The 20,562-nt window shown below is 31.9% G+C and overlaps 1 protein-coding gene across 1 annotated transcript in view; it reads left to right on the top strand.

Moving 5' to 3' along the window:
- The first annotated feature begins 1,654 nt into the window (after positions 1 to 1,654).
- The window catches only part of LOC125071000 (synaptogenesis protein syg-2-like), a 98,083-nt gene continuing 79,175 nt past the window's right edge, over positions 1,655 to 20,562 (top strand). The window contains exons 1-3 of the mRNA XM_047681044.1: positions 1,655 to 1,812; positions 9,438 to 9,579; positions 19,651 to 19,859. Of these exons, the coding sequence (XP_047537000.1) occupies positions 1,722 to 1,812; positions 9,438 to 9,579; positions 19,651 to 19,859 (442 nt within the window). The 5' untranslated portion in view covers positions 1,655 to 1,721. The remainder of the gene's footprint in view (positions 1,813 to 9,437; positions 9,580 to 19,650; positions 19,860 to 20,562) is intronic.

The following is a 20,562-nucleotide window of genomic DNA, read 5'->3' as shown; positions in this document are numbered from 1 at the left end:
ATATACGTAATAAGAATAAACATAACACTAACCGATAACTTGTACACAGTCAGTCAATAATATATTAATACACATTTGATTTAAGCGTTCTTGTAATATTTTTATTTACAAGATGCCAATCGGTTAATTTTATAACTTTTGTTTTTTTTTTTTCAGAACTTAAAAGGAAAAAAATATACTGACATATTTTAAGGCTAATTAAAAGTGCTAAGGATTTACAATTAAGTGTCTCAAATCAGTATTAAGCATTTTAAAAGATACGACTCACTTCTTACAGAATAGCACTTTCACAGTAACATTTACATTACATTACATTAACAGCCTGTAAATTTCCCACTGCTGGGCTAAGATCTCCTCTTCCTTTAACGAAAAGGTTTGGAGCCAATGCAGGTTGGTGGAATACACACGTGGCAGAAATTAGACACATGCAGGTTTCCTGACGATGTTTTCCTTCACCGCCGAGCACGAGATGAATTATAAACACAAATTACGCACATGGAAATTCAGTGATGCTTGCCTGGGTTTGAACCTGAAATCATCGGTTAAGATGCACGCGTTCTATCCACTGGGCCATTTCGACTCACAGTAACAGTATTAGTATAATGTACTATATCGTCAAACTAGACGGCACATGCATTGCGCTATAAAAAGCCGGCTCCAATATTTCTCGGTTCCATAATATATTTTAGCTGTCAAAAATGCCTACATTGAATGATGGCTAGATCGTGTAAGAAACTACTAATAAGTAATTTTATACATATTTATATTTGCTTCTAAAATGAGCTACACTCGAGTGTCTCAATGATGTTTCTAGGGAAATCTCACATTTTGAACCAGTGGAACTATTAACTATTTAAAACTGCTGAAAGCGCGTTTGTCAACAAAAATCTTTCACATATTCGTTTGAGTATCTATTACATCATGTATTTTGCCAATTATAGAACTTTCAAAGTTTATCAGGCCAACGGTAGCGTTCATTTTGAGTAATCTCTCGAGGACATAAACTCTAATAATCCAATGAAAGTCAATTTCCTCACAGAAAGCGTCCAGAAGGAAGACGACAACATCATGTCTGGCGTCCTGTACCCTGAACTATCTCACGTAAAATGACAGTTCGATCGGACAAATTTAGGCTAACTGTATTTTGATATGATTGCCAGAGACTAATTGTTAAAAAGTGTAGGATAGCTATAAGTATAATAATAATAATGTTTACATAAAACAGTTCGTAAATAATTGGCACATTTTGAGTAGAATCTATTTTTTAGATTATTTTTACACGTGGAAATAAAAAAGAGTTTATTTTTATAAGCACACATTGCAAGCTAAATATATTGCAAAAAGTACATTTAATAATAATAATTAATAGCACATAACTTAGTAAATACTATAACAAAATATCAATTTATACAAACATTTGGGTATGCGATCTCTTTTCGATCTCCCAAGTAGTCCGATTGCTTCCGTTTATTGAATAAAAAATGATTCCGTATAAAAAATATTCTTTGAAAATATATCTTTTATATGTACAGAGATATATTGTAAATAGTTTTAATTGTCCGTTTAAATTTACTGTATTCTGTAACTGAATGAATGAAATAAATTTTTATTTATAGATACCTAATTATATTGCTATAGAAATGTTAGATGAAACTAAAACTGAAACAAAAGTGTCGATTTGTTGTACGGCGTGCGCTAGTGTGTTCATAATGTGAGCAGACATGTGCTCCGTCAAGTGGATACGATTGTTCGTGATGCTGGCAGCTTGCTGGGCGCAAGAGGGCGAGTGGAGCGAGGACGCTGAAGATTTGGGTGAGATAGTTTATTTATGTTACATTTTATTGAATGCGAGTTCATCTCTGTGCACATTTTATCGATTGTACAATTCGGTGCTGGCTTACTGCTAAATTTTTTTTTTACCGTTTAATAATATGAAGTAATTATATTTACGGTATTGCCATAAATTTGACTACCATAGGCTATATTTAACATACTCGAAGAGACAGAGGGGGTATCGCTGGTTTTTTAATGGCACACTCGGCAACCCCGGTGGATCCCATATAAACATGAATCCCGCTTTTGTGGGGGAAACGCGTAAACGTTTTTTCAGCGAGAACAATAAAGGACTATATTAAAAATATTATAATATACATTAGCTGGTGCCCGCGGCTTTGCTCGCGTGGAAGTTGAATATATTTACAGATTAATTTAAAATATTATGTTAATTTTAGACATCTGTGTAGACCACATTCCCTCCCTTATCCTTCTCCCTTAGGGTAGAATATCCAGAAACGGCTTAATAATTAACTACTCATTTTTAATCATTATCCCAAAACTAAAGTCTCATCCTTCTAACTTAAAAAATGACGGACATTCATACAAACTTTCAACCTCTATTTCACGCCCTTAGTGGTAGAATTTCCAAAATTTCTTCCTTAGTGGCTGTCTTCTCAATGAAACGATCCTACTTATCAAATTTCATGGCCCAAACTTTAACAGTGTACGCTTGGCGATGATGAATCAGTCAGTCAGGATATGTTATTTTATATATATTGATAGATAAATAAACTTTATTCTAGTAGAGTTAACAATTAATTAGATATACGTAAGTCTACCGTCGGCTTGGAGTGTATTTTCTACCGGGAAGAACCGACAATAAACTCAATACAATGGTAAATAAATCTTAATAAATGCGTCCGATGTTTTCCGTAAGAGATGGTGGCTTGCAAGTAGGACAGCTTCTGCCGATATATATGAGTATGTCACCGTAAAAATGTAAATACCGTTAGATTATAATCTACCTCACGGGATTGTGAACTATCGAAATATTGTGAACCGTAACTTGCTTACAATTTAACGCATTATTATTCGGTAGATGAGTTAGTGCGTAAGTGCAGTTATATTATAAACACTTACCTAACCTAATCGAAATATCATAAACTATCACAATTTTTTACGTTTTATTTTGAATTAAATCACCGTTCACCATATTTTGGCAGCTTACAATTTCGCGAGATAGATTACAATCTAAGTGTATTTACAATTATACGATGATATATATATATATATAATATACTTCTGTGTAAAAACGAATAACTCAATTACATATAATATCTTCAATTACATGAATTCCCGGTCAAATAATGTGTCTATACATTTGATTAAAAAAAGTTACAAACATAATAAATAATTATATTAATATGATAAAAGATAAAAAAAATACACTTTCATAGAACAGCGTAAATCGTAAAAGCTATCAAATTAAAACAAATCGAACTCAAGTGGGAATCGTGTATAACCCATTAAACGTGCCTGCTTGTCGAAAATTAAAACAGAAAATATATTTCTGATTGTTCGAAGCGCGTTAACCATGTTTTTGTCCGATTTTTATTATGCAATCCATCGGGAGCTGCGTTTACACGCAACAAATTGCTCACTTTGATTTAGGGTATCGAATGTAGGTAATAAATGTACTCGCTCGTGAATACAACTTTTCACCGTTTCCGACTCAATGTATTCACAACCGACACATATAAATCGATAAATGGATATAGATAAATAAGTCCGAGTCTATTCACAATATATAAAAGGCATTTTCACTGATAATCCTCTTTAGAAAGTGATTATCTAGATCTTAAAGAAAAGTTTGAATGCGACGAGCCTTGAACGAGATCTATGCCCACTTCACGTAATTTAGATTTGTCCTCACGCTAAGGAGGACCTTGCTCAAGTTTGATTTCTCGTTTGGATGACTGCGAAAGAAGCAAAAAAAGCGACCCAATTAAAAAGTGTTCATGCATGGGCAGCTCTATTCGACTCCAATTTTATTGGAACGATTAATTTTATTGCGAAAATTTCTGGACAGCGGAACGAATGGAAAACGGAGTCGGTCGACATAGCTTCACCGACCTTTTGTGGTAGGTCGATGGATGGGTTTGTACAGTATCGAATCTAATCAAACGACACGAAGCCGAAAGAACCATTCAACGCCCCGATATTGTGAACGTGATAAATGAGTACAAATTTTAATGTAATTGGAAATCGTTGATGACGACATCGATCCAATATCAAAACGTTGAAAATGTGGAATGAAACGGTAAAAATATCTTAATATGCGCGATGGTATCAAATGAGAAGAGAAAATTCGTGTATGGAAATATTTATTTCCTGGATGTTTTTTTTCCTCTGAAATATATTTTCGATAAAATATTTTTTGTTGCCACTTGCTTTTAAAATAGCGGTAATTTAATGCTACATTTTATGTTTTACAAATAGCAAAAGTAAAGTATAAAATACCCACATGCAGATATCCCATTGCTGGGTTAAGTTGACCCTCCTGTTAAGAAAAAAGGTTTGAAGCTTAAATTGTGTTCAAATAAAGTGATTCTCATTGGTCATATGCAGATCAAGAAATTGAAGACACAAATTAAGTAAATGAAAACTTAGAGCTTCCCGAGTTCGAACCAGAATTTTTCGGTCAAGAAATACGTTTCCTATACACTGGGTCATCTCAGCTTATTATCACATACAACGTTTTTATTAGGAACCTTATGAAAATTTACTCAGGCAACCTTAATGGTTGCATGAAAATGTTTGCGCATGTAATACTTAGGGTGCTTGAACAATGATGTAGCCAGCTGTTTCCGACTCACTAACTGTGGAATTGAGCACGTGTTAGACGAGTAGGTCAGGCCCGACGCCTTCTACGTGTCTCCACAATAATTTTATTAATATTACGCCCAGAAGGCTGTCACGCGCGCAACCGCCGCTCGTATATCTTCAGAGACGGAAAAAAAATATGATATATTAAGAGAACGAGAGACGTAAGAGCTTTTCTTAGCTACACTTAGAGTTTAGCGGTATTAAAGTTTTCTTATGATGCAATTTGGAATACTTTATATTAAACAATAAAAATTTCCTCGAATATATACTTAAATGAACACTTCCGAGAATACGTACATTCAGCTGAATAAAATCAGTCTTCTCGCTCTCCAGGATCCTTTCAAAATTGAACTTTGTTATCAGTTGAAATATAATCACTTTGTAATATTTAATAGTACAAAGACTATCAAAATTTACATTGAAATATTTTATGTTCAAAATAATCTTATTTTACGTACGTCCTTATTCACATTGGATTTGTATCGTGAACGCAAATTATTTCTATGAAGGTCAACTGTATTAAAATATATGTGGTAAAACTATTTATAGACATGCCATGCAATTTATGGTTGAGTAATATAAAATTTAGTATTTAGGTTAAAAAAATGGGTTAGGCTAGCATAAGCATAGCATGCAAGCAATAAAGCATAAAACTATTATAATAGACATCCCGGAATGATAAGCTGACATTTCATTTTAATAATCGATCAATAATTTAAAATTATTTAAATTACAACTTTATTTATTGAAATGAAATTTAATAATAAAACTTATATTTACATTAAGAGCCCAGTTCAGCAACAAAGGATCATAAATGGTCATCAATATTCTCTACATATTGACGTATTATTGAATAATATGCCTAGCCGTTTTTAAATAGAAACACGTACGAAATCGCATGTCATGTAACAGTACCGCTCTGATCACGTCTACAACAATTATAAGTGGCACAATTCTTTAGTGCCTTCAAACACGACACCATCTTCGAAGCATTATGGCCCGCCATTACACGACCTAACCCTCAATCTAATATAATTTATATTTCCGATACATTATGCGTGACATCTAACGTCGAAACTTGGGGCTTTGAAAGAACAGCTTTATAGTAAAATTATTCGGGCTCAGCCGTGATGGTGAAATAATAGGGCTGGACAATTTAAATTTTCATTTAGTTCGCTTTTATCTTAATGTCGAAGGCGTTACTAAATTGGCGACTAACTTTTAATAATGGATATTTTAAAGTATTATCTCAACATACAGTTTTTTAGTTTAGTTTAGTCAATACGTTAAATAAAAATTGGAAAAACACAGTATGACCGTTAAATAAAAATTTGGATCGTTTGGCAACATATAAAAAATATTATTGTAGCACACTAAATAGATATTTCTTTTTGACAGATGATTTTTTACGTATCTCAAGGAAGATTAATAAATACGTGTATCGAGTATGTCCATTTTTTTAAAATAAAAACGTTAATATAAAAGAAGAAGTGTAAATTATTTTATAAAAAAAAAAAAAACTTTGGAAACACGCTATTATTACCTGTATGAAATAGGAAGTTAATTGGTACCTCCAATATTGAAAATATAAAGTATTTAAAGTAATGTATTGTATGCATATAATATGTATAAAAATATTAATATATATGGGGATCATAGATATATTCCTTACCTACCTAGTCATTATTTTCGTCCTTGATTTTGTGTGAGACTCGCAGCTGTAATAAGTTTCTGTGACGAAACGAAAACAACAATTCAGGCGCAATAAGAACACTCTGGAATTGAAGATGCCATTTAACTTCTAATATGTTTATTCACTGTATAATATGTAACGCAAAGTATGTAGCTGTTTGGATATTGTAGAATAGAATAAAACGTTCATCAAACATATATTAAGATATATTATATCAGAAATTTAACTTCCTGTAACTTGGATTCCGGATATTTTTCTTGTAATGGGTTGTAAGTTATTTGTAAGGTTCTTTGCTTATACTAATTATACAAAATAAATCATTTCCTCATTTATTAAAATGTAAAAAAGTATTGCTAATTTTTAAAAGTGTCAACAAAAGTGGCCTATTTCTATTCTTTCGAGATTGAGCAAAGTATTTGAAAAAATTGTGTTAAATCAACTTCTGGTTCACTTTGGTATACATGCTGTTTTACACAGTGTACAATTTGGCTTTACTAGGGGTGATTGACCCACAACAACAACAACCGATACAGGAATGGCACTAGTTAAATATATATCGAAGAAATCACAGAATACTATTGGCGTGTTCTGTAATTTATCCAAGGCATTTGATTGTGAAGAGTACGAAACTCTTACGTGCAAGCTAAAACGTTATGTTATTAATGGTAAAGCTCTTGATCTCAATACTTCATAGTTGAATCATAGAATTCAACAGATGTCTATCTGTTAGTATAAATTAAGTCTTCTGGATATCTACTAAGAAGGGGCATTCCACAAGGGTCAATTTTAGATCCATTTCTATTTTAGTTGTATATAAATGATGTTTCATTTTATCTCGAACAAAAAATATCTCTAAGTCAATAATAATCTGTTAGTATAAATTAAGTCTTCTGGATCTTTACTAAGAAGGAGCATTCCACAAGGGTAAATTTTGGATCCATTTCTATTTTTATTGTATATAGATGATCTTTCTTTTTATGTCAAAAAAAATAATTTAGTTCTAGATGCTAAAACTGAATATGCGTACTTTTTACCTTACCCTACGTAAGAAGGCTAAATTTAAAGTTAAATTTAAACAATAGTGATCTAAATGTAACTGATACTACAGTATTTGTAGGAATCACTTTAAACTCAAAACTTCAGTGGAATCCTCATTTATCGTCCCTGACAGGGAGACTCAGCTCCGCAACATACGCGGTTAGAAAAGTTAGACAGCTAACTAATATTGATACTGCTCAATTAGTATACTTTGGTTACTTTCAAAGTATTATGTCTTACGGTATTTAGCTTTGGGGTAACGCAGATATTGAAACTGTTTTCATAGTACAAAAAAGGGCTGTTCCATTTATAATCATATACAATCATTATATTCAAACATTTTGTATTATTTTTACATGATGGAAATTCATGCCTGCAAGCCTGAATCACACTATCAATATTTGATATGGCGGTAGCTATATTTATGTACAATCAACATTTACCTTGGATATTATATAAATGATGTACCTATATAATTTAATTATATAAACTACATTCAAAACCGAGTAAGCAGCGTGAATGTGATGAGTACTATTAACAAAACAAACATCCACTTAACGTGCAAACTGTGAGAATATACGTTCAGATTTCTAGATTGTAGAACTGTGACAAAAAAAAACAAAGCATTGTGATTCTAATATTCAGGAAAGAGGAAAAGACTTTTAAATAATAAAAGAACTATTTTATTGCTAAAAAAATTATGTTTTTTTTTTGTGAAATATCATTTTAGACATGGATTTAAAATTATGGAAAATGTAATAATTTTCAGCCTGTATCTTGCACTGCCGGCCGTAGGTTGTGTTTTGCCAAAACATCGGTTAAGAACTTTTTTCTCCTTTATTTAACGATCAAAAGTTCATTACCAAGAAGAAATAATTTATTAAATATTTCAAACATTATACGATTAAATTGAAAGAAAGCTGATTTATTGTGTAGTATATAATCGACAGTTCCAAGTGGAAAACTACGAACAACTATGATCTCATATTTAAAATTAAGATACAATAAAATATTCACTATAATAGAATCTGTTGTCATTTCTCATAATAGGATTAATTAGATTTATCACTATTATGTATATATATATGTATATCTTAGTCTACAAATGAAATTTAGGGTTAACAAACGCATTGATAACTGTGACCGTAAATAATCCATCTTTATTTCTTTGGTCTTCTGGGAAGTAAATTGAAAAGTTTCACTAAGTATGACTGATGGTGTATATTACTTGGCCTCAGCACGGTGACAGTTCCCCGTAAAGAAAAGAGGATTATTTCGTGCGGGAAGCGGGACGTTTTAATATTGCGTCTATTTATATTCATGTCTCTTTATCGCCTGAGGGGTTGAAGCTAAGAATCATAGCTGTGAAGGGGAATACAGAAATATTCACTTAGTCATTCTTTTCGGCCTTGATTTTATGTGAGACTCGCAGCTGTAACATATTTCTGTGATTACAAAAACTACTATTCGTATACGATAAGATTTTTTTATATATTAAGAGCAAAGTCCACAAAAATAACAAATACAAATTAAAGATAAAATACATCAAAGGCATGGATAAAATGTCTGCATATACAAATATATATTGTTATATAAATTAAATTGTTATTTAAGATATAAATATATATAATAAAAGCTGCTTAAGACCTTAACTGTCTATGTGAATAAAGTTTTGTATGAAGTGAATTTCGAAATGTCGCAGTAACGAATGAAAAAAACATTTTTAAATTAATTATTGGAAGGTAGTTAGATAAGGTGAAATAAGGTAAGTTTGGTATAATTACTAAGTAGTAGTCTTCCAGACGGGCTTGTATGAAGCCCCTACCACCGGTTAAATCATATTTTGATTTAAGGAGCCATTTTTTTATCCTTCCATGAAATTATGTACAGTTCGTCGTTTAAAGTATTACAATTATAATTAAAAATATATCTTTTTAACATCTCCCCCATATCAGCAATATCTATAAGACCACGAGAGGAATTGTAAACTAAAATTAATGGACTTAAAATTACTATATTAAGTTACACGTGTATTTTTTTACAGTGTCCACAGTCGAAGTGGATGCAGTCCTGGGGCGCACGGCATCACTCCCCTGTGACGTCACGCCCGACACGAATGAAGACCGCGTGTACATGGTGTTGTGGTTCAGAGCCGGGAAAAGCACAGGAGGAAAACCTATATACAGGTGACTGGTTGTTATAAATCAATTTATTTTCTTAATTCAAAGGCCCGGAACGCATAACCCTACATTTTTATCTCAAACTAATAATTTTTTTAGGCACCTACTAATATTTATTCAGCTTAAACTGTTCTCATCTAGAGAATGATTTCCAGAGATATTATCGGATCGAAAAATACATTTCGAAATTTTATTTACAAGCAATTTAACATTAATCACAAAAAATCTAGCTTAACTCGACGTTTAATTAATAATTTCATTCTAACATAAAAATAAAGTCAACTCCTAATACAGATAAGAATTAAAAGCTATTTATAGATTAAAATTACAAACTCTCGACCTCTGATTTACGAATTCTGGCATCTCACAAAAGCTATTTTAAGTGTAACCTAAAACTTAAACATTTTTATTACAAGCCATATAATTGATTTATACTTTTAAATAATTTACTTTAAAAAAATATTCTTATAATATTATTTACTTTGCATTTTCGATAAGTAGGCTAACTGGAAACGAATAATGGCCATCATAAACATAACAGTTTCGTAGCAATACCGTAGCAGCTGTGTAGATGATATAGAGTTGTGCTACGAATATTGAACTATACAAATAAATAGTAACGCATAACTAAATAAATTTGTATTGAGAAAATACAGGAACTGCATATTGATTTTAAATTATGAACAAAATATTATAATATTAAAATATTTTATTTACATTAATGATTTTTATGGTAACATCTTAGTCATCTTAATATTGATGAACATACCAACTAGACTTTTTTAATGAGAACTAGAGATTGGTATGAAAACATAGCTCATTTTATGTGATTTAAAAACTTCATAAACTATTTATATTATTAATTATTTATCTATATAATTATATTTTATTTAAGTCTATCACATAGTAAAGGAGCCTTGTTGATGGACGTCTAATTACTTTCCTTTCAAGGCCAAGAAGCATTTAAAGAAATTAAATATAACGGTTTCACCGGCTTAAAATTAAAATGAAACTCAACTCTGGTAATCAATGCTTTTTTTTATAATCTAAATGAATTTTCACGCATAATAAGGCCATATATCAATGAATTTAAGTTTTAAATTTATTGATAGACAGATTTCTGTCTGTGATATCTTATTACAGAAAGGAAAATTATAAGGAAGGTTATCGAAATTGCGGAGTATTAAAATGTTAACTATTTAAATTCAATACCGATAGTAAATTGTTTATTTAATGTAATAATAACTCCACGTAGTTTCATAAAAACCTCGAAAATTTGTCTGTAATCAAAGCCGACGTGTACAGGAGGGGCGACCCACTTAATCAAATCAGAACTGATATCAATCAATATAGGGGTGCTATTTGTATAAAAAATATATGCTTCGTGCTCCGGCCGACATTTTAAATTGCAAACGTTTTTGATTCGCTGACTTTTTTGTTGATTTATTTTACCATAGATATTTAAGCGTTGTACGCATAGCACGTTGTGTCGAGTTTAGTAAAAAGAGCAAAAATAACTCTGATGCATTGATGTTGAATTTATATAGGGTTTGTTTAGAGAACTGATGTTACTAAACTGTCATTTTATTATGTTTGGTAATATTAAATTTATTGTCTTTAAAAAATAAAGTAACTCGTAAATATTCCACTGCTGGGCATAAACCTCTTTTTCTCCTTTGGAGCTGGTTTGAAGTTATATGCTTACACCCGTAATAGATTTTCTTCCAAATTTTTATATGTCCTGGTTTCCTTACGATGTTTTCCATGACATCAATTATAAAAATAAATTAAGTGTAATAAAAATTCAGAAGTGTTTATCCGGGTATGAACCCGCAACCTTTAGTTAAGCTTCATGTGTTCTAAACTAGCCTATTTGGGCTCTTAATATTTCTGTCTTTAGGGATAATTTATTACCGCCTACTGGAGATGGAAGATATATTCAACCGATAGCAAGAAATTTACGATATTGTCTATTTTTACTCACGCACCTAAGCCCACATTGTCTTTGCGTATACAGCCTACTCAGTCACTTTACTTATCATTTATGAATAATTTAATTTAAATTTTAAAAATTGATGTACTAAAAGGACATTTGGATTCTAGTTATAAAATATTTGTATTGAATATTAGAGTGATTTTTATAAATACTAAATAGGATTTTATACATATTTTTTTACTGTAAATTTGTATATTATTAAAGAAAATAGTCCAATTGATCCTCTTCAATGTATCATTCGGAGGCTTGTAATCGCAGACCGGTAGCCACGTCGGATCTCCGTTGATAGAGACTTCCGTATAAAAGATATAATATACGCGGTCGATTTTTCATTCTGTAATCGAAAAAAAACTCTAACCTTCACAACGTAAGGTCGAAATTTATTTGCGCGGATATTTTTTTAAATATTGGATTGGAAATCATCATATCGTAAAAACGCGAAGCATTATTATCTGGTCTGTGTTTTGGCTGTTTTGGTTCCGCTACGCTTGAATAGGTACACGTTGATTTGTGTGAATATTTCGAATAAAATCCACACCGATTCCGACAATTTTATTTTCATACAAATATTTTATTTATAACAGAGCTTGATTAATCATAAAAAAACAATTTCATAAATAAAAAAAAATTTAGATTAACCAGTTATTTCTACACAGACATTTATTTGATTCACAAAATAGTCAATGGCAAAATGTTACATACGACAAGGAAATATATGTACAAAAATAGATCTTGTTGCTTATCAAAACATGTGTGTTTATAAAGAATAAATCAATGTGCGTTCTGCTATAAAATCTGCTGCTGAGCTTTGCAAGTTAAAGTGGCATCTACATAAACATATATTCATTGCTTATCGGTATTTAGCTAAACATTGATTTCTTATTGTCCAATATTATTTAATTTACATTTAAAAGAAGACAGTGCGTTGTTAATTTAATCACCACTTCACGTAACTTTTAAAGGAGAGTTGTTTTGACAAACGTATTGCTTGGTAGTACGGGTAGTACGGGTATATCTTCTGGGTAGCTACCATCTATCACATTTTTCATCATTCACATATTCTGCTATCAAAAATTCTTAAATATTTTTGTGTTCCGATTTGAAGGGAGACTGAGTCCAGTATACAAGGGACATGATAATTTAGTTCTTTGTACTTCTCAATATTGATTACACATTGGATATGTAAGGGATAGTTAGAATAGACCAACTACCCATTTGAAATAATAACAATGTAGGTGTTGATGGTTTCGCGCTTTAAATCGTACATTGCGTATGTAGTTAAGATAGCACTACGTGAATTAAATGAGTGAGTTAATGTTAAAGTGTTAGCTGGTTTCTAATCATATAACCCTATTCTATGATATTTTGTTTTATCTTACATAGTTACATATTTGTATTTCGTCTGAAAGAGAGTGCATCTGCGTTTGCTCGCACACATATGCACTATGCCCTGCGTCGTTGGCGGGTCTCCCTTGTGATCAGCCGTTTTTATCATTAGCAGCCTGTAAATTTTCCCACTGCTGGGCTAAAAGCCTCCTCTCCCTTTGAGGAGAAGGTTTTGAGCATATTCCACCACGCTGCTCCAATGCGGGTTGGCGGAATACACATGTGGCAGTATTTCGTTGAAATTAGACACATGCAGGTTTCCTCACGATGTTTTCCTTCACCGCCGAGCACGAGATGAATTATAAACACAAATTAAGCACATGAAAATTCAGTGGTGCCTGGGTTTGAACCCGAAATCATCGGTTAAGATGCACGCGTTCTAACCACTGGGCCATCTCAGCTCTCATCAGCCGCCTTGACCAGAATCGGTCAGGATGACATTATCATCAAAACGTATATTGACTCAACCTTTACGACCTAAAAGCTTGTGAGGTGTGGACCGTAGATGGATCACAAGTTCAACCATTACTGATTACATTTAAATTACTAATAATTACTTAAATCGTTTCAGAATATATTAATAATAGTGAGCTAAATATTCAAAGTAAACTATTTATCAGCGCACTCTCATATTCGAACAGGACGAAAATCCGACTACACAAATATTAGCAGTTATATTATGATCAAATGTTTAACGTGGTTTCCACGGGAAGATATCTCTTACTAATAATAATTTATCGATAGAAAATCTCAATTTTTTTATTATTATCGCTATTTAAACCCAGAACCTTATGAGTGGCAACTTTATAAGCTAGCCACTATGTTAATGAAGCAGTTTTCTATATCATTTATAATTAATTATTGTATATAATGTAGCGTCGTCGTGACACTAATTAATAAATCATCTCATTCATCAAAACTTGTCAAACTTTAATTAGCAAATATTCCGACGAAAATAATTAATATATTGCCTATTGGAAAAAAATATTGATGATCAGAATCTGTTCTATATTCGAAATTGTTAAAAAAAAACTCTTTTACACGACTGCTAAGTTGCCTACTACGAGTAGTTCTAACCTATAAAACCAGTCAATATTCGCAAGCATTTATAAACACACACACATGATGCCGTCAAGTAGAACATAATCCTTTATTAGGTCACGACCTTCTTAACTATCATAAATAAGTTATAGTGGATTTCTAAGTGTGAGAAATGTATGTCTATTTTTCCTTCAACAAAGAGTTTATATCTAGAATGTGCGATTAATATCAGCCGTCGTTATGGGCGAAGCTTTATTTTCTGTTTCAAACTATGACACTGAAATAGACTCAAGTATATTATATATATAACTAACTCAAAAAAGATAAATAACACTATGCGAATATTATTAGATCATAATTTTAAAGTAATCACTACTAATTTTATTTAGAGATAAATTAATATTCAATGATTGAAGCCTATTTATACGTTTATTCATGTCTGGTTATTATGGTCATGAAACGATTCGTTTTGCTTACCAATAGTAGAGTTTCGTACAAGGATTAAGTCGCTTGACACTTATGAAACAAGGCTATGAGTAACGCATAGAGTATGTACGAAGTTGACACTTAGGTAGTAGTCACTACATTTTTTTTAAATTATTTATTCCCCAATTGAATTAAGGAATTACTAATATTACAACAGCCCGCAACATCAATGGACGACAATCGGTCAGGATCGATCCCGCGTCTATTTGCATCGCTAGACTGCCCTTAAGCCATTGCGACATTGACGCTTTCAAACGTCAATCGGACAATATCAGTATTGATTGTGGAATAAATTAACGTCACTTCTACGATTATAATTTGCAATTTTCAAATTTCGAACGATAGCTTTGAAATTTAATTAACCGTTGTTTAATTGGAACAATCTCACGTTAAGAGCGATAACCATGAAATACCTTCATAGTAACGTTATCACGCACGTCATAAAATAAGATCTGATAGCTGATAGTGGCACGATGAAATTGTTACTGCGTCGTAAATCGAGTATCTCCTATTTATTATATACCGCGTGTTACGTTACATTTTTTATATTACTCGTTGAAATCGATTATTCGTTGACATAAAAGATTTATGCGAATTTAATTTTATTTTATCATTGTTACTATACTTACTCGTCATTAAAATCGATTATGTTAACATTTGATTTCTTAGTTAATTTATCGTTCGGATTGTTAAATAATCAATCACCTGCTGACTAAATAATCCACCACAACCAAAGAAATTACAGGTGCAATTGCCAACTTTCAAATCTTTAGCTACTAATGTGAAACTCTTGACAAAAAATTAAACATAACCCCCCCCCCCCATTTGAGCACTGCGATCCTAAAACCTAGATCAGACTATCAATTCATCAAAAAAACAAAACATTTTTATTTACGAAATAATATAAATAAAAATAAATGTAACATAATGACAAATTGAGAAACGATAAAAATTCAAACGAAGTTCCCGAGACGCATGATACAAAAAAGGTTTCATATACAATAATAAATTATGATTAATTTGACCTCCTTTTGGAAACACGTTAATAATTTAAAATATACAGAACCATTGGTTGAATCATGAGGGAAGTAAAGTGAACAAACAAACCGACATAATGTTCATCAATCATTGCTCATTTAGTACGAAAAGTGAATGTTTTTTCGAGAAAAAAATTCATTAATTCTGAATAAAACAACTTTGAAACGAAGTTAATGAATTATTATTACTCGCACCTGCTCCGCCCACCTCAATCCCGGGCAAAGCTGCGTGCGGAAGCCAAATAGGTTTAATATTTGGCTTCCGCACGCAAAACTATATCTAAATAATAGAATATTACAAAAAAAAAGAACATTTCAAAATGCACCATAGTCATTCACAAAGCCTACTTTTAATTTGTCGTCTTTTTAACCGTGGCATACTTTTATAAACAAACCACTACCTACATAATGTGGAGCAGTCTTAATTATTACGTACCATTAAGACAACTAAGCGAAACTAAAACACTATCCAGTTCCCAGTTATAATAAAAGAATGAAACTAAGCTATTCATTAAGCTTAGGTTAGGTATTTCGCCTGCGCTAACCTCTAAGCTATCCCCCGGGAGCTATACTACTAACCAGAACATAATGTGGCGTAAGCCTTAATACGAACCGTAAAACTTATATTGCAATATACAAAGTACTATTTTGATTTCACTGGGACATTACACGCTCTATAATTTCACTACTGATTTAATTACACATTATTAATTAGTAATGGTTGAGTTAATCTATCTTATAAATTGAAAATTATTTGTTTACGTAATACGAAACTTAAATGTAATTATCATACTAATTTATATGTTGTACCTTATCTATCCTATACTAATATTATAAATGCGAAAGTTTGTCTATCTGTATGTTGGTAAAAAGAACTACTATCTAAGTGACGGCTAACGCTAACCAATCCTTAAAACGCCGGCGAAGCTGCGCGCGACACATAGGTAACTAAATACAAAAATCGAAATTTTCTTTGTTGAAGATTATGCTCATAAAAGCACTTTTGAATCGTCATGTGTTGAATTAAATGTAAAGCTACTACCGTTTCGGAAAGTAGGTTCTACCGAAAAGAACCGGAAAGATACTCAACAGTTACTCATTTCCACCATTTTAATTACAGTATACGTCAGTAACGTACACTCAATTTCTTATATATCCTGCCTAGAAATCAATAAATGCTAAGTCCACGCTATTTTTTCTTTAATATAAATCTTGTATTGAGTAATAATATTTATAAATCAATGTTTTTTTTTTAATACCGAATTTGAATTTCGAATACCCAGGAATGATGTATTAATTTTGGTAAGTCGGAAACCAGATGTTATTAGCTTACCTTTACCTCCTCGTGTCTATACAAGGATTATCGTCGTTTCTTTTAAAACGATCTACATATTATATTATCGTGAATATACATAATATATATATTGTAAACATATTGTGAAGTAACTATAATTATAACTATTTTAAACGACGATAAATGAGGATTCCACTAAAGTTTAAAGTCTAAAGTGATTCATAGAAATACTTTAGTTTCGGTTACATTTAGATCACTATTGCTTTAAGTTAACTTGAAATTTTGTTTTCTTACATTAGGTAAGGCAAACAGTACGCATAATTTTTTTAATTTGTGGAAACAGCATTGCATAAATATCGATAGTTTGACTATCGATAGTAAAAAAACTATTCAGGATATCGATCGTACTATCGATAGTATCGTTTTGATCAATACTACCGATACTATCGATAGCATCGTTAGCTCTCCGTGAGCAATACTATTGATTACGGCAATACTATCCATACTATCGATAGTATCGCTAGCTCTCTGTAAGCAATTCTATTGGTAGCATTGATACTATTGATACTATCGATAGACTATCAATAGTCTATCGATAGTGGATGCAACACTAGTGAAAAAGCGTTTCGTGTTCTACACAATCAAACGCTTCGGATAAATCACAGAACACGCCAATATCATTCTGATTGGCGTGTATCATTCTGATAATGATTTCTACCGTGTATCGTGTAGGCATATAGGATGCTTAAGTAGTGTCTTTCCATCGGTTTTGAGCGACTCCTATTGAAGCCGAATTTTGAACCAGAAGTTGATTTAACACAGTTTTATCAAAATATTTTGCTCAACGACGGAAGTATAGAAATGGGCCTATCATTACACGGATCGCTTTTATTTTCACTTTTAAACAGGCAATTAACCCGTTTCCAAACGCTTCTTAAATATTAAGACTATATAGGGACCGATATCATAAATAATACAATTCATTAGGTGCATGGAATTAAATATTTATCTAGCCAAAAAAGAGTTAAAAAAAAAATGATCCTACGGTAGCTTTAGTAGTACACTGGAGTTAGGGAATTAGAAGTAACACTCTCTTTTCCCGGAAGCACGTTAAGGTTGTAGTCCTGTACCAAAGCTTTAAGGTTGTAGTCTTGATGAGAGTTTATTATTCCCTTAATAAAATATGTACTTGTGTATTCAAATGTGCATTAAAATCCAAATTAAAACGTACCCGTTAAGAAAGTTTATTATTAATATGTTACAATGTGAGAATTCTTATAGTGAGTGAGTAAAAAAATCGTGACAATGAGCTGAACTATACTTATACTTCTTTTCTATGGAATCGGTGGGCTGGGACACCTGGACCTGATGATAAATGGTTACCACTTTCCAAATACATTGGTGACATGTAATTTTAACAATTTGTTACGTAACCAATGCACCACCAAACTTGGGAACTGTGGTGTTATGTACCTGTTATACTGGATTACTCACCTTTCAAATAGAACACGATAATACAAATTATTACAGCATGGTAAACCACCAGTAACCTGGTGACCTATCCTAAACGAATTTGCACAGAGCCCAACCATCAAGATGCTATTTCATCTTTACATTTTCACCCTGTTATCAGGCTTACAACAAATACATTTTAGTCTTAAATTACAAGTCAACGCATGTTGACACGTCACGACGACGCATCGTCGTGAGCTCACGCACGTATTGCTTTGAATTACTATCTCATATCCACCATATTATCGTCTGATCTTCACTACGAATGATACCAAACAGCGTTACTCTTAATTCTGACAACAAGCAAGTTAAGCGTGCTATTTATCAGAGGTCGAAGCGTATCGTGCTTGTTTCGAATGCTAACTTTTGATAAAATTTAATTCCATATTGTTTTATTAGATTTCAACTGTTTTATTTGCATTAATTAAAAAAGTAAATGTTGAGTTATTCATTAAGAAAATAATAGAGCAGAGCATAAAATTCAATTCAGTGTTATTATTGTGGTGTGATATCAATTAAAAAAATTCAGGGACGTGTTGATATTCAGTAAAGTTGAATTGTAGAGGCCGTGAATGACTGTTTGTAATGTATAATTTTTAATTATGACTTTTTTATATTGCGAGTATTTGTTTTGAAATAACGAAGCTGTTATTTATATCATTGAAGAAAGACAAAAAAAATATCCTAGTGATATAAGTAAATTAGTCGCCCGATATATAGGTGGTACCACTACTGTAGACATTGACAGTGCAAAGAATATTAATTATTTCTTACGTATTGCCAAACAAATACTGAAATCCATGCACCCAGTACCTGTTATACTTGCTTATTCAATCAATAATAACCCAATTGGCACAAATACTCTACTGGCATTAGATATCTCTTGAAGTGCGAGAAAGCTCCTGGTTTACCGATATCCGTATCCAGGCGCGCCCTCTACTTTCTTCGGGTCATCTGCCTGGCTGGATTAACTCGCTCACTTATCGTTTAAATGAACACATAGCATTACTTAGTAATGCTGCTTGTTAATATGATAACTAACGAGACGATAACATTCAAAATATATGTACTTTTTAATCGGTAACTAGAATATTATATTAAGTGTCAAGTAAGCACCTACATATATATATAGAACAAACAAGAACTTAAATCGATACCCTTTTCCAGCAATTAATTTACATAAATTTACATCGAACTTGAAAATCAATATACACTAACTTCACGCTTTTTCATCGCCTAAATTGGGCAATATATTTTTTAAATGATATTTAGGGGACGTAATTCACAGACGAGACTTGATACTTACACGTATGTCATTGTTCCAGTTTCGACGTCCGCGGGCGATCTTTCAACAAGGCACTGCAGTGGTCTGACCCGAATGTCTTCGGTCCACGTGCGTACTTCGCGACTGTCGCCCGTCCTGCCTCCCTTACTCTTGACACCGTTCAACTTGACGACGAAGGCGTGTATCGTTGCAGAGTTGATTTCAAGAATTCACCGACCCGAAATTTTCAGATCCGATTATCTGTCATAGGTAAGTTTGTTATTTCTAAGTTAGTTTGTGTTTTATTCAACAATTCTACTCGTTTATTTCAATTATGACGTATGTATGTAGAATTATAAAACAACATAATATCGCTATTATATATAAATAGTAAACCTTAACTTTTACGTATTACAATTTTGTGTTAAGTAAAATGTTGTGAAAAAAATATATGAAAACCGTACAAGAAAAGTGTTAATAAATTATAATATTGTTGTTTTTTTTTTACTTTAAATTCTATAAATGTAAATATAAATAAACATATAAATAACATACTAACGGCTTAGTTTAACAAAAATCAAAGTATGCTATACAATAAAAAAAAATACTATTCAAAACCGGTTTAAAAATGTTAATTAATAAGTTGATAGTTGCTATCGGTTTTATTTTTACTGTATATCTCACGCAAGAATATATTACAGTCTTGAAATTTTATTAGGTAAGCGGAGAGACAAATAGGCCAAATTATGGTAAAGGTTCACCATTTATTTGATACCCTACGTAATTTTACAAGCAAGATAAAAATCTCTTGATGAAAAATATACATTTCCAGCATTGACCACGTAATGATATTTTGTGTGACGTTTCTCTTAGTTCTTATTACCCTCAAAAAATTGTCCATGAATTCATCTTACGGATATGCTTGCTATCCTTTAACGTTTAGTGCGAAATTATATTTCTATAAAACAAATCA

Source organism: Vanessa atalanta, chromosome 18, assembly GCF_905147765.1.
Source record: "Vanessa atalanta chromosome 18, ilVanAtal1.2, whole genome shotgun sequence".
Lineage (NCBI taxonomy): Eukaryota > Metazoa > Arthropoda > Insecta > Lepidoptera > Nymphalidae > Vanessa > Vanessa atalanta.
Note: the sequence above shows the minus strand (reverse complement) of the source record. Positions and strands in the feature narration are given on the sequence as shown.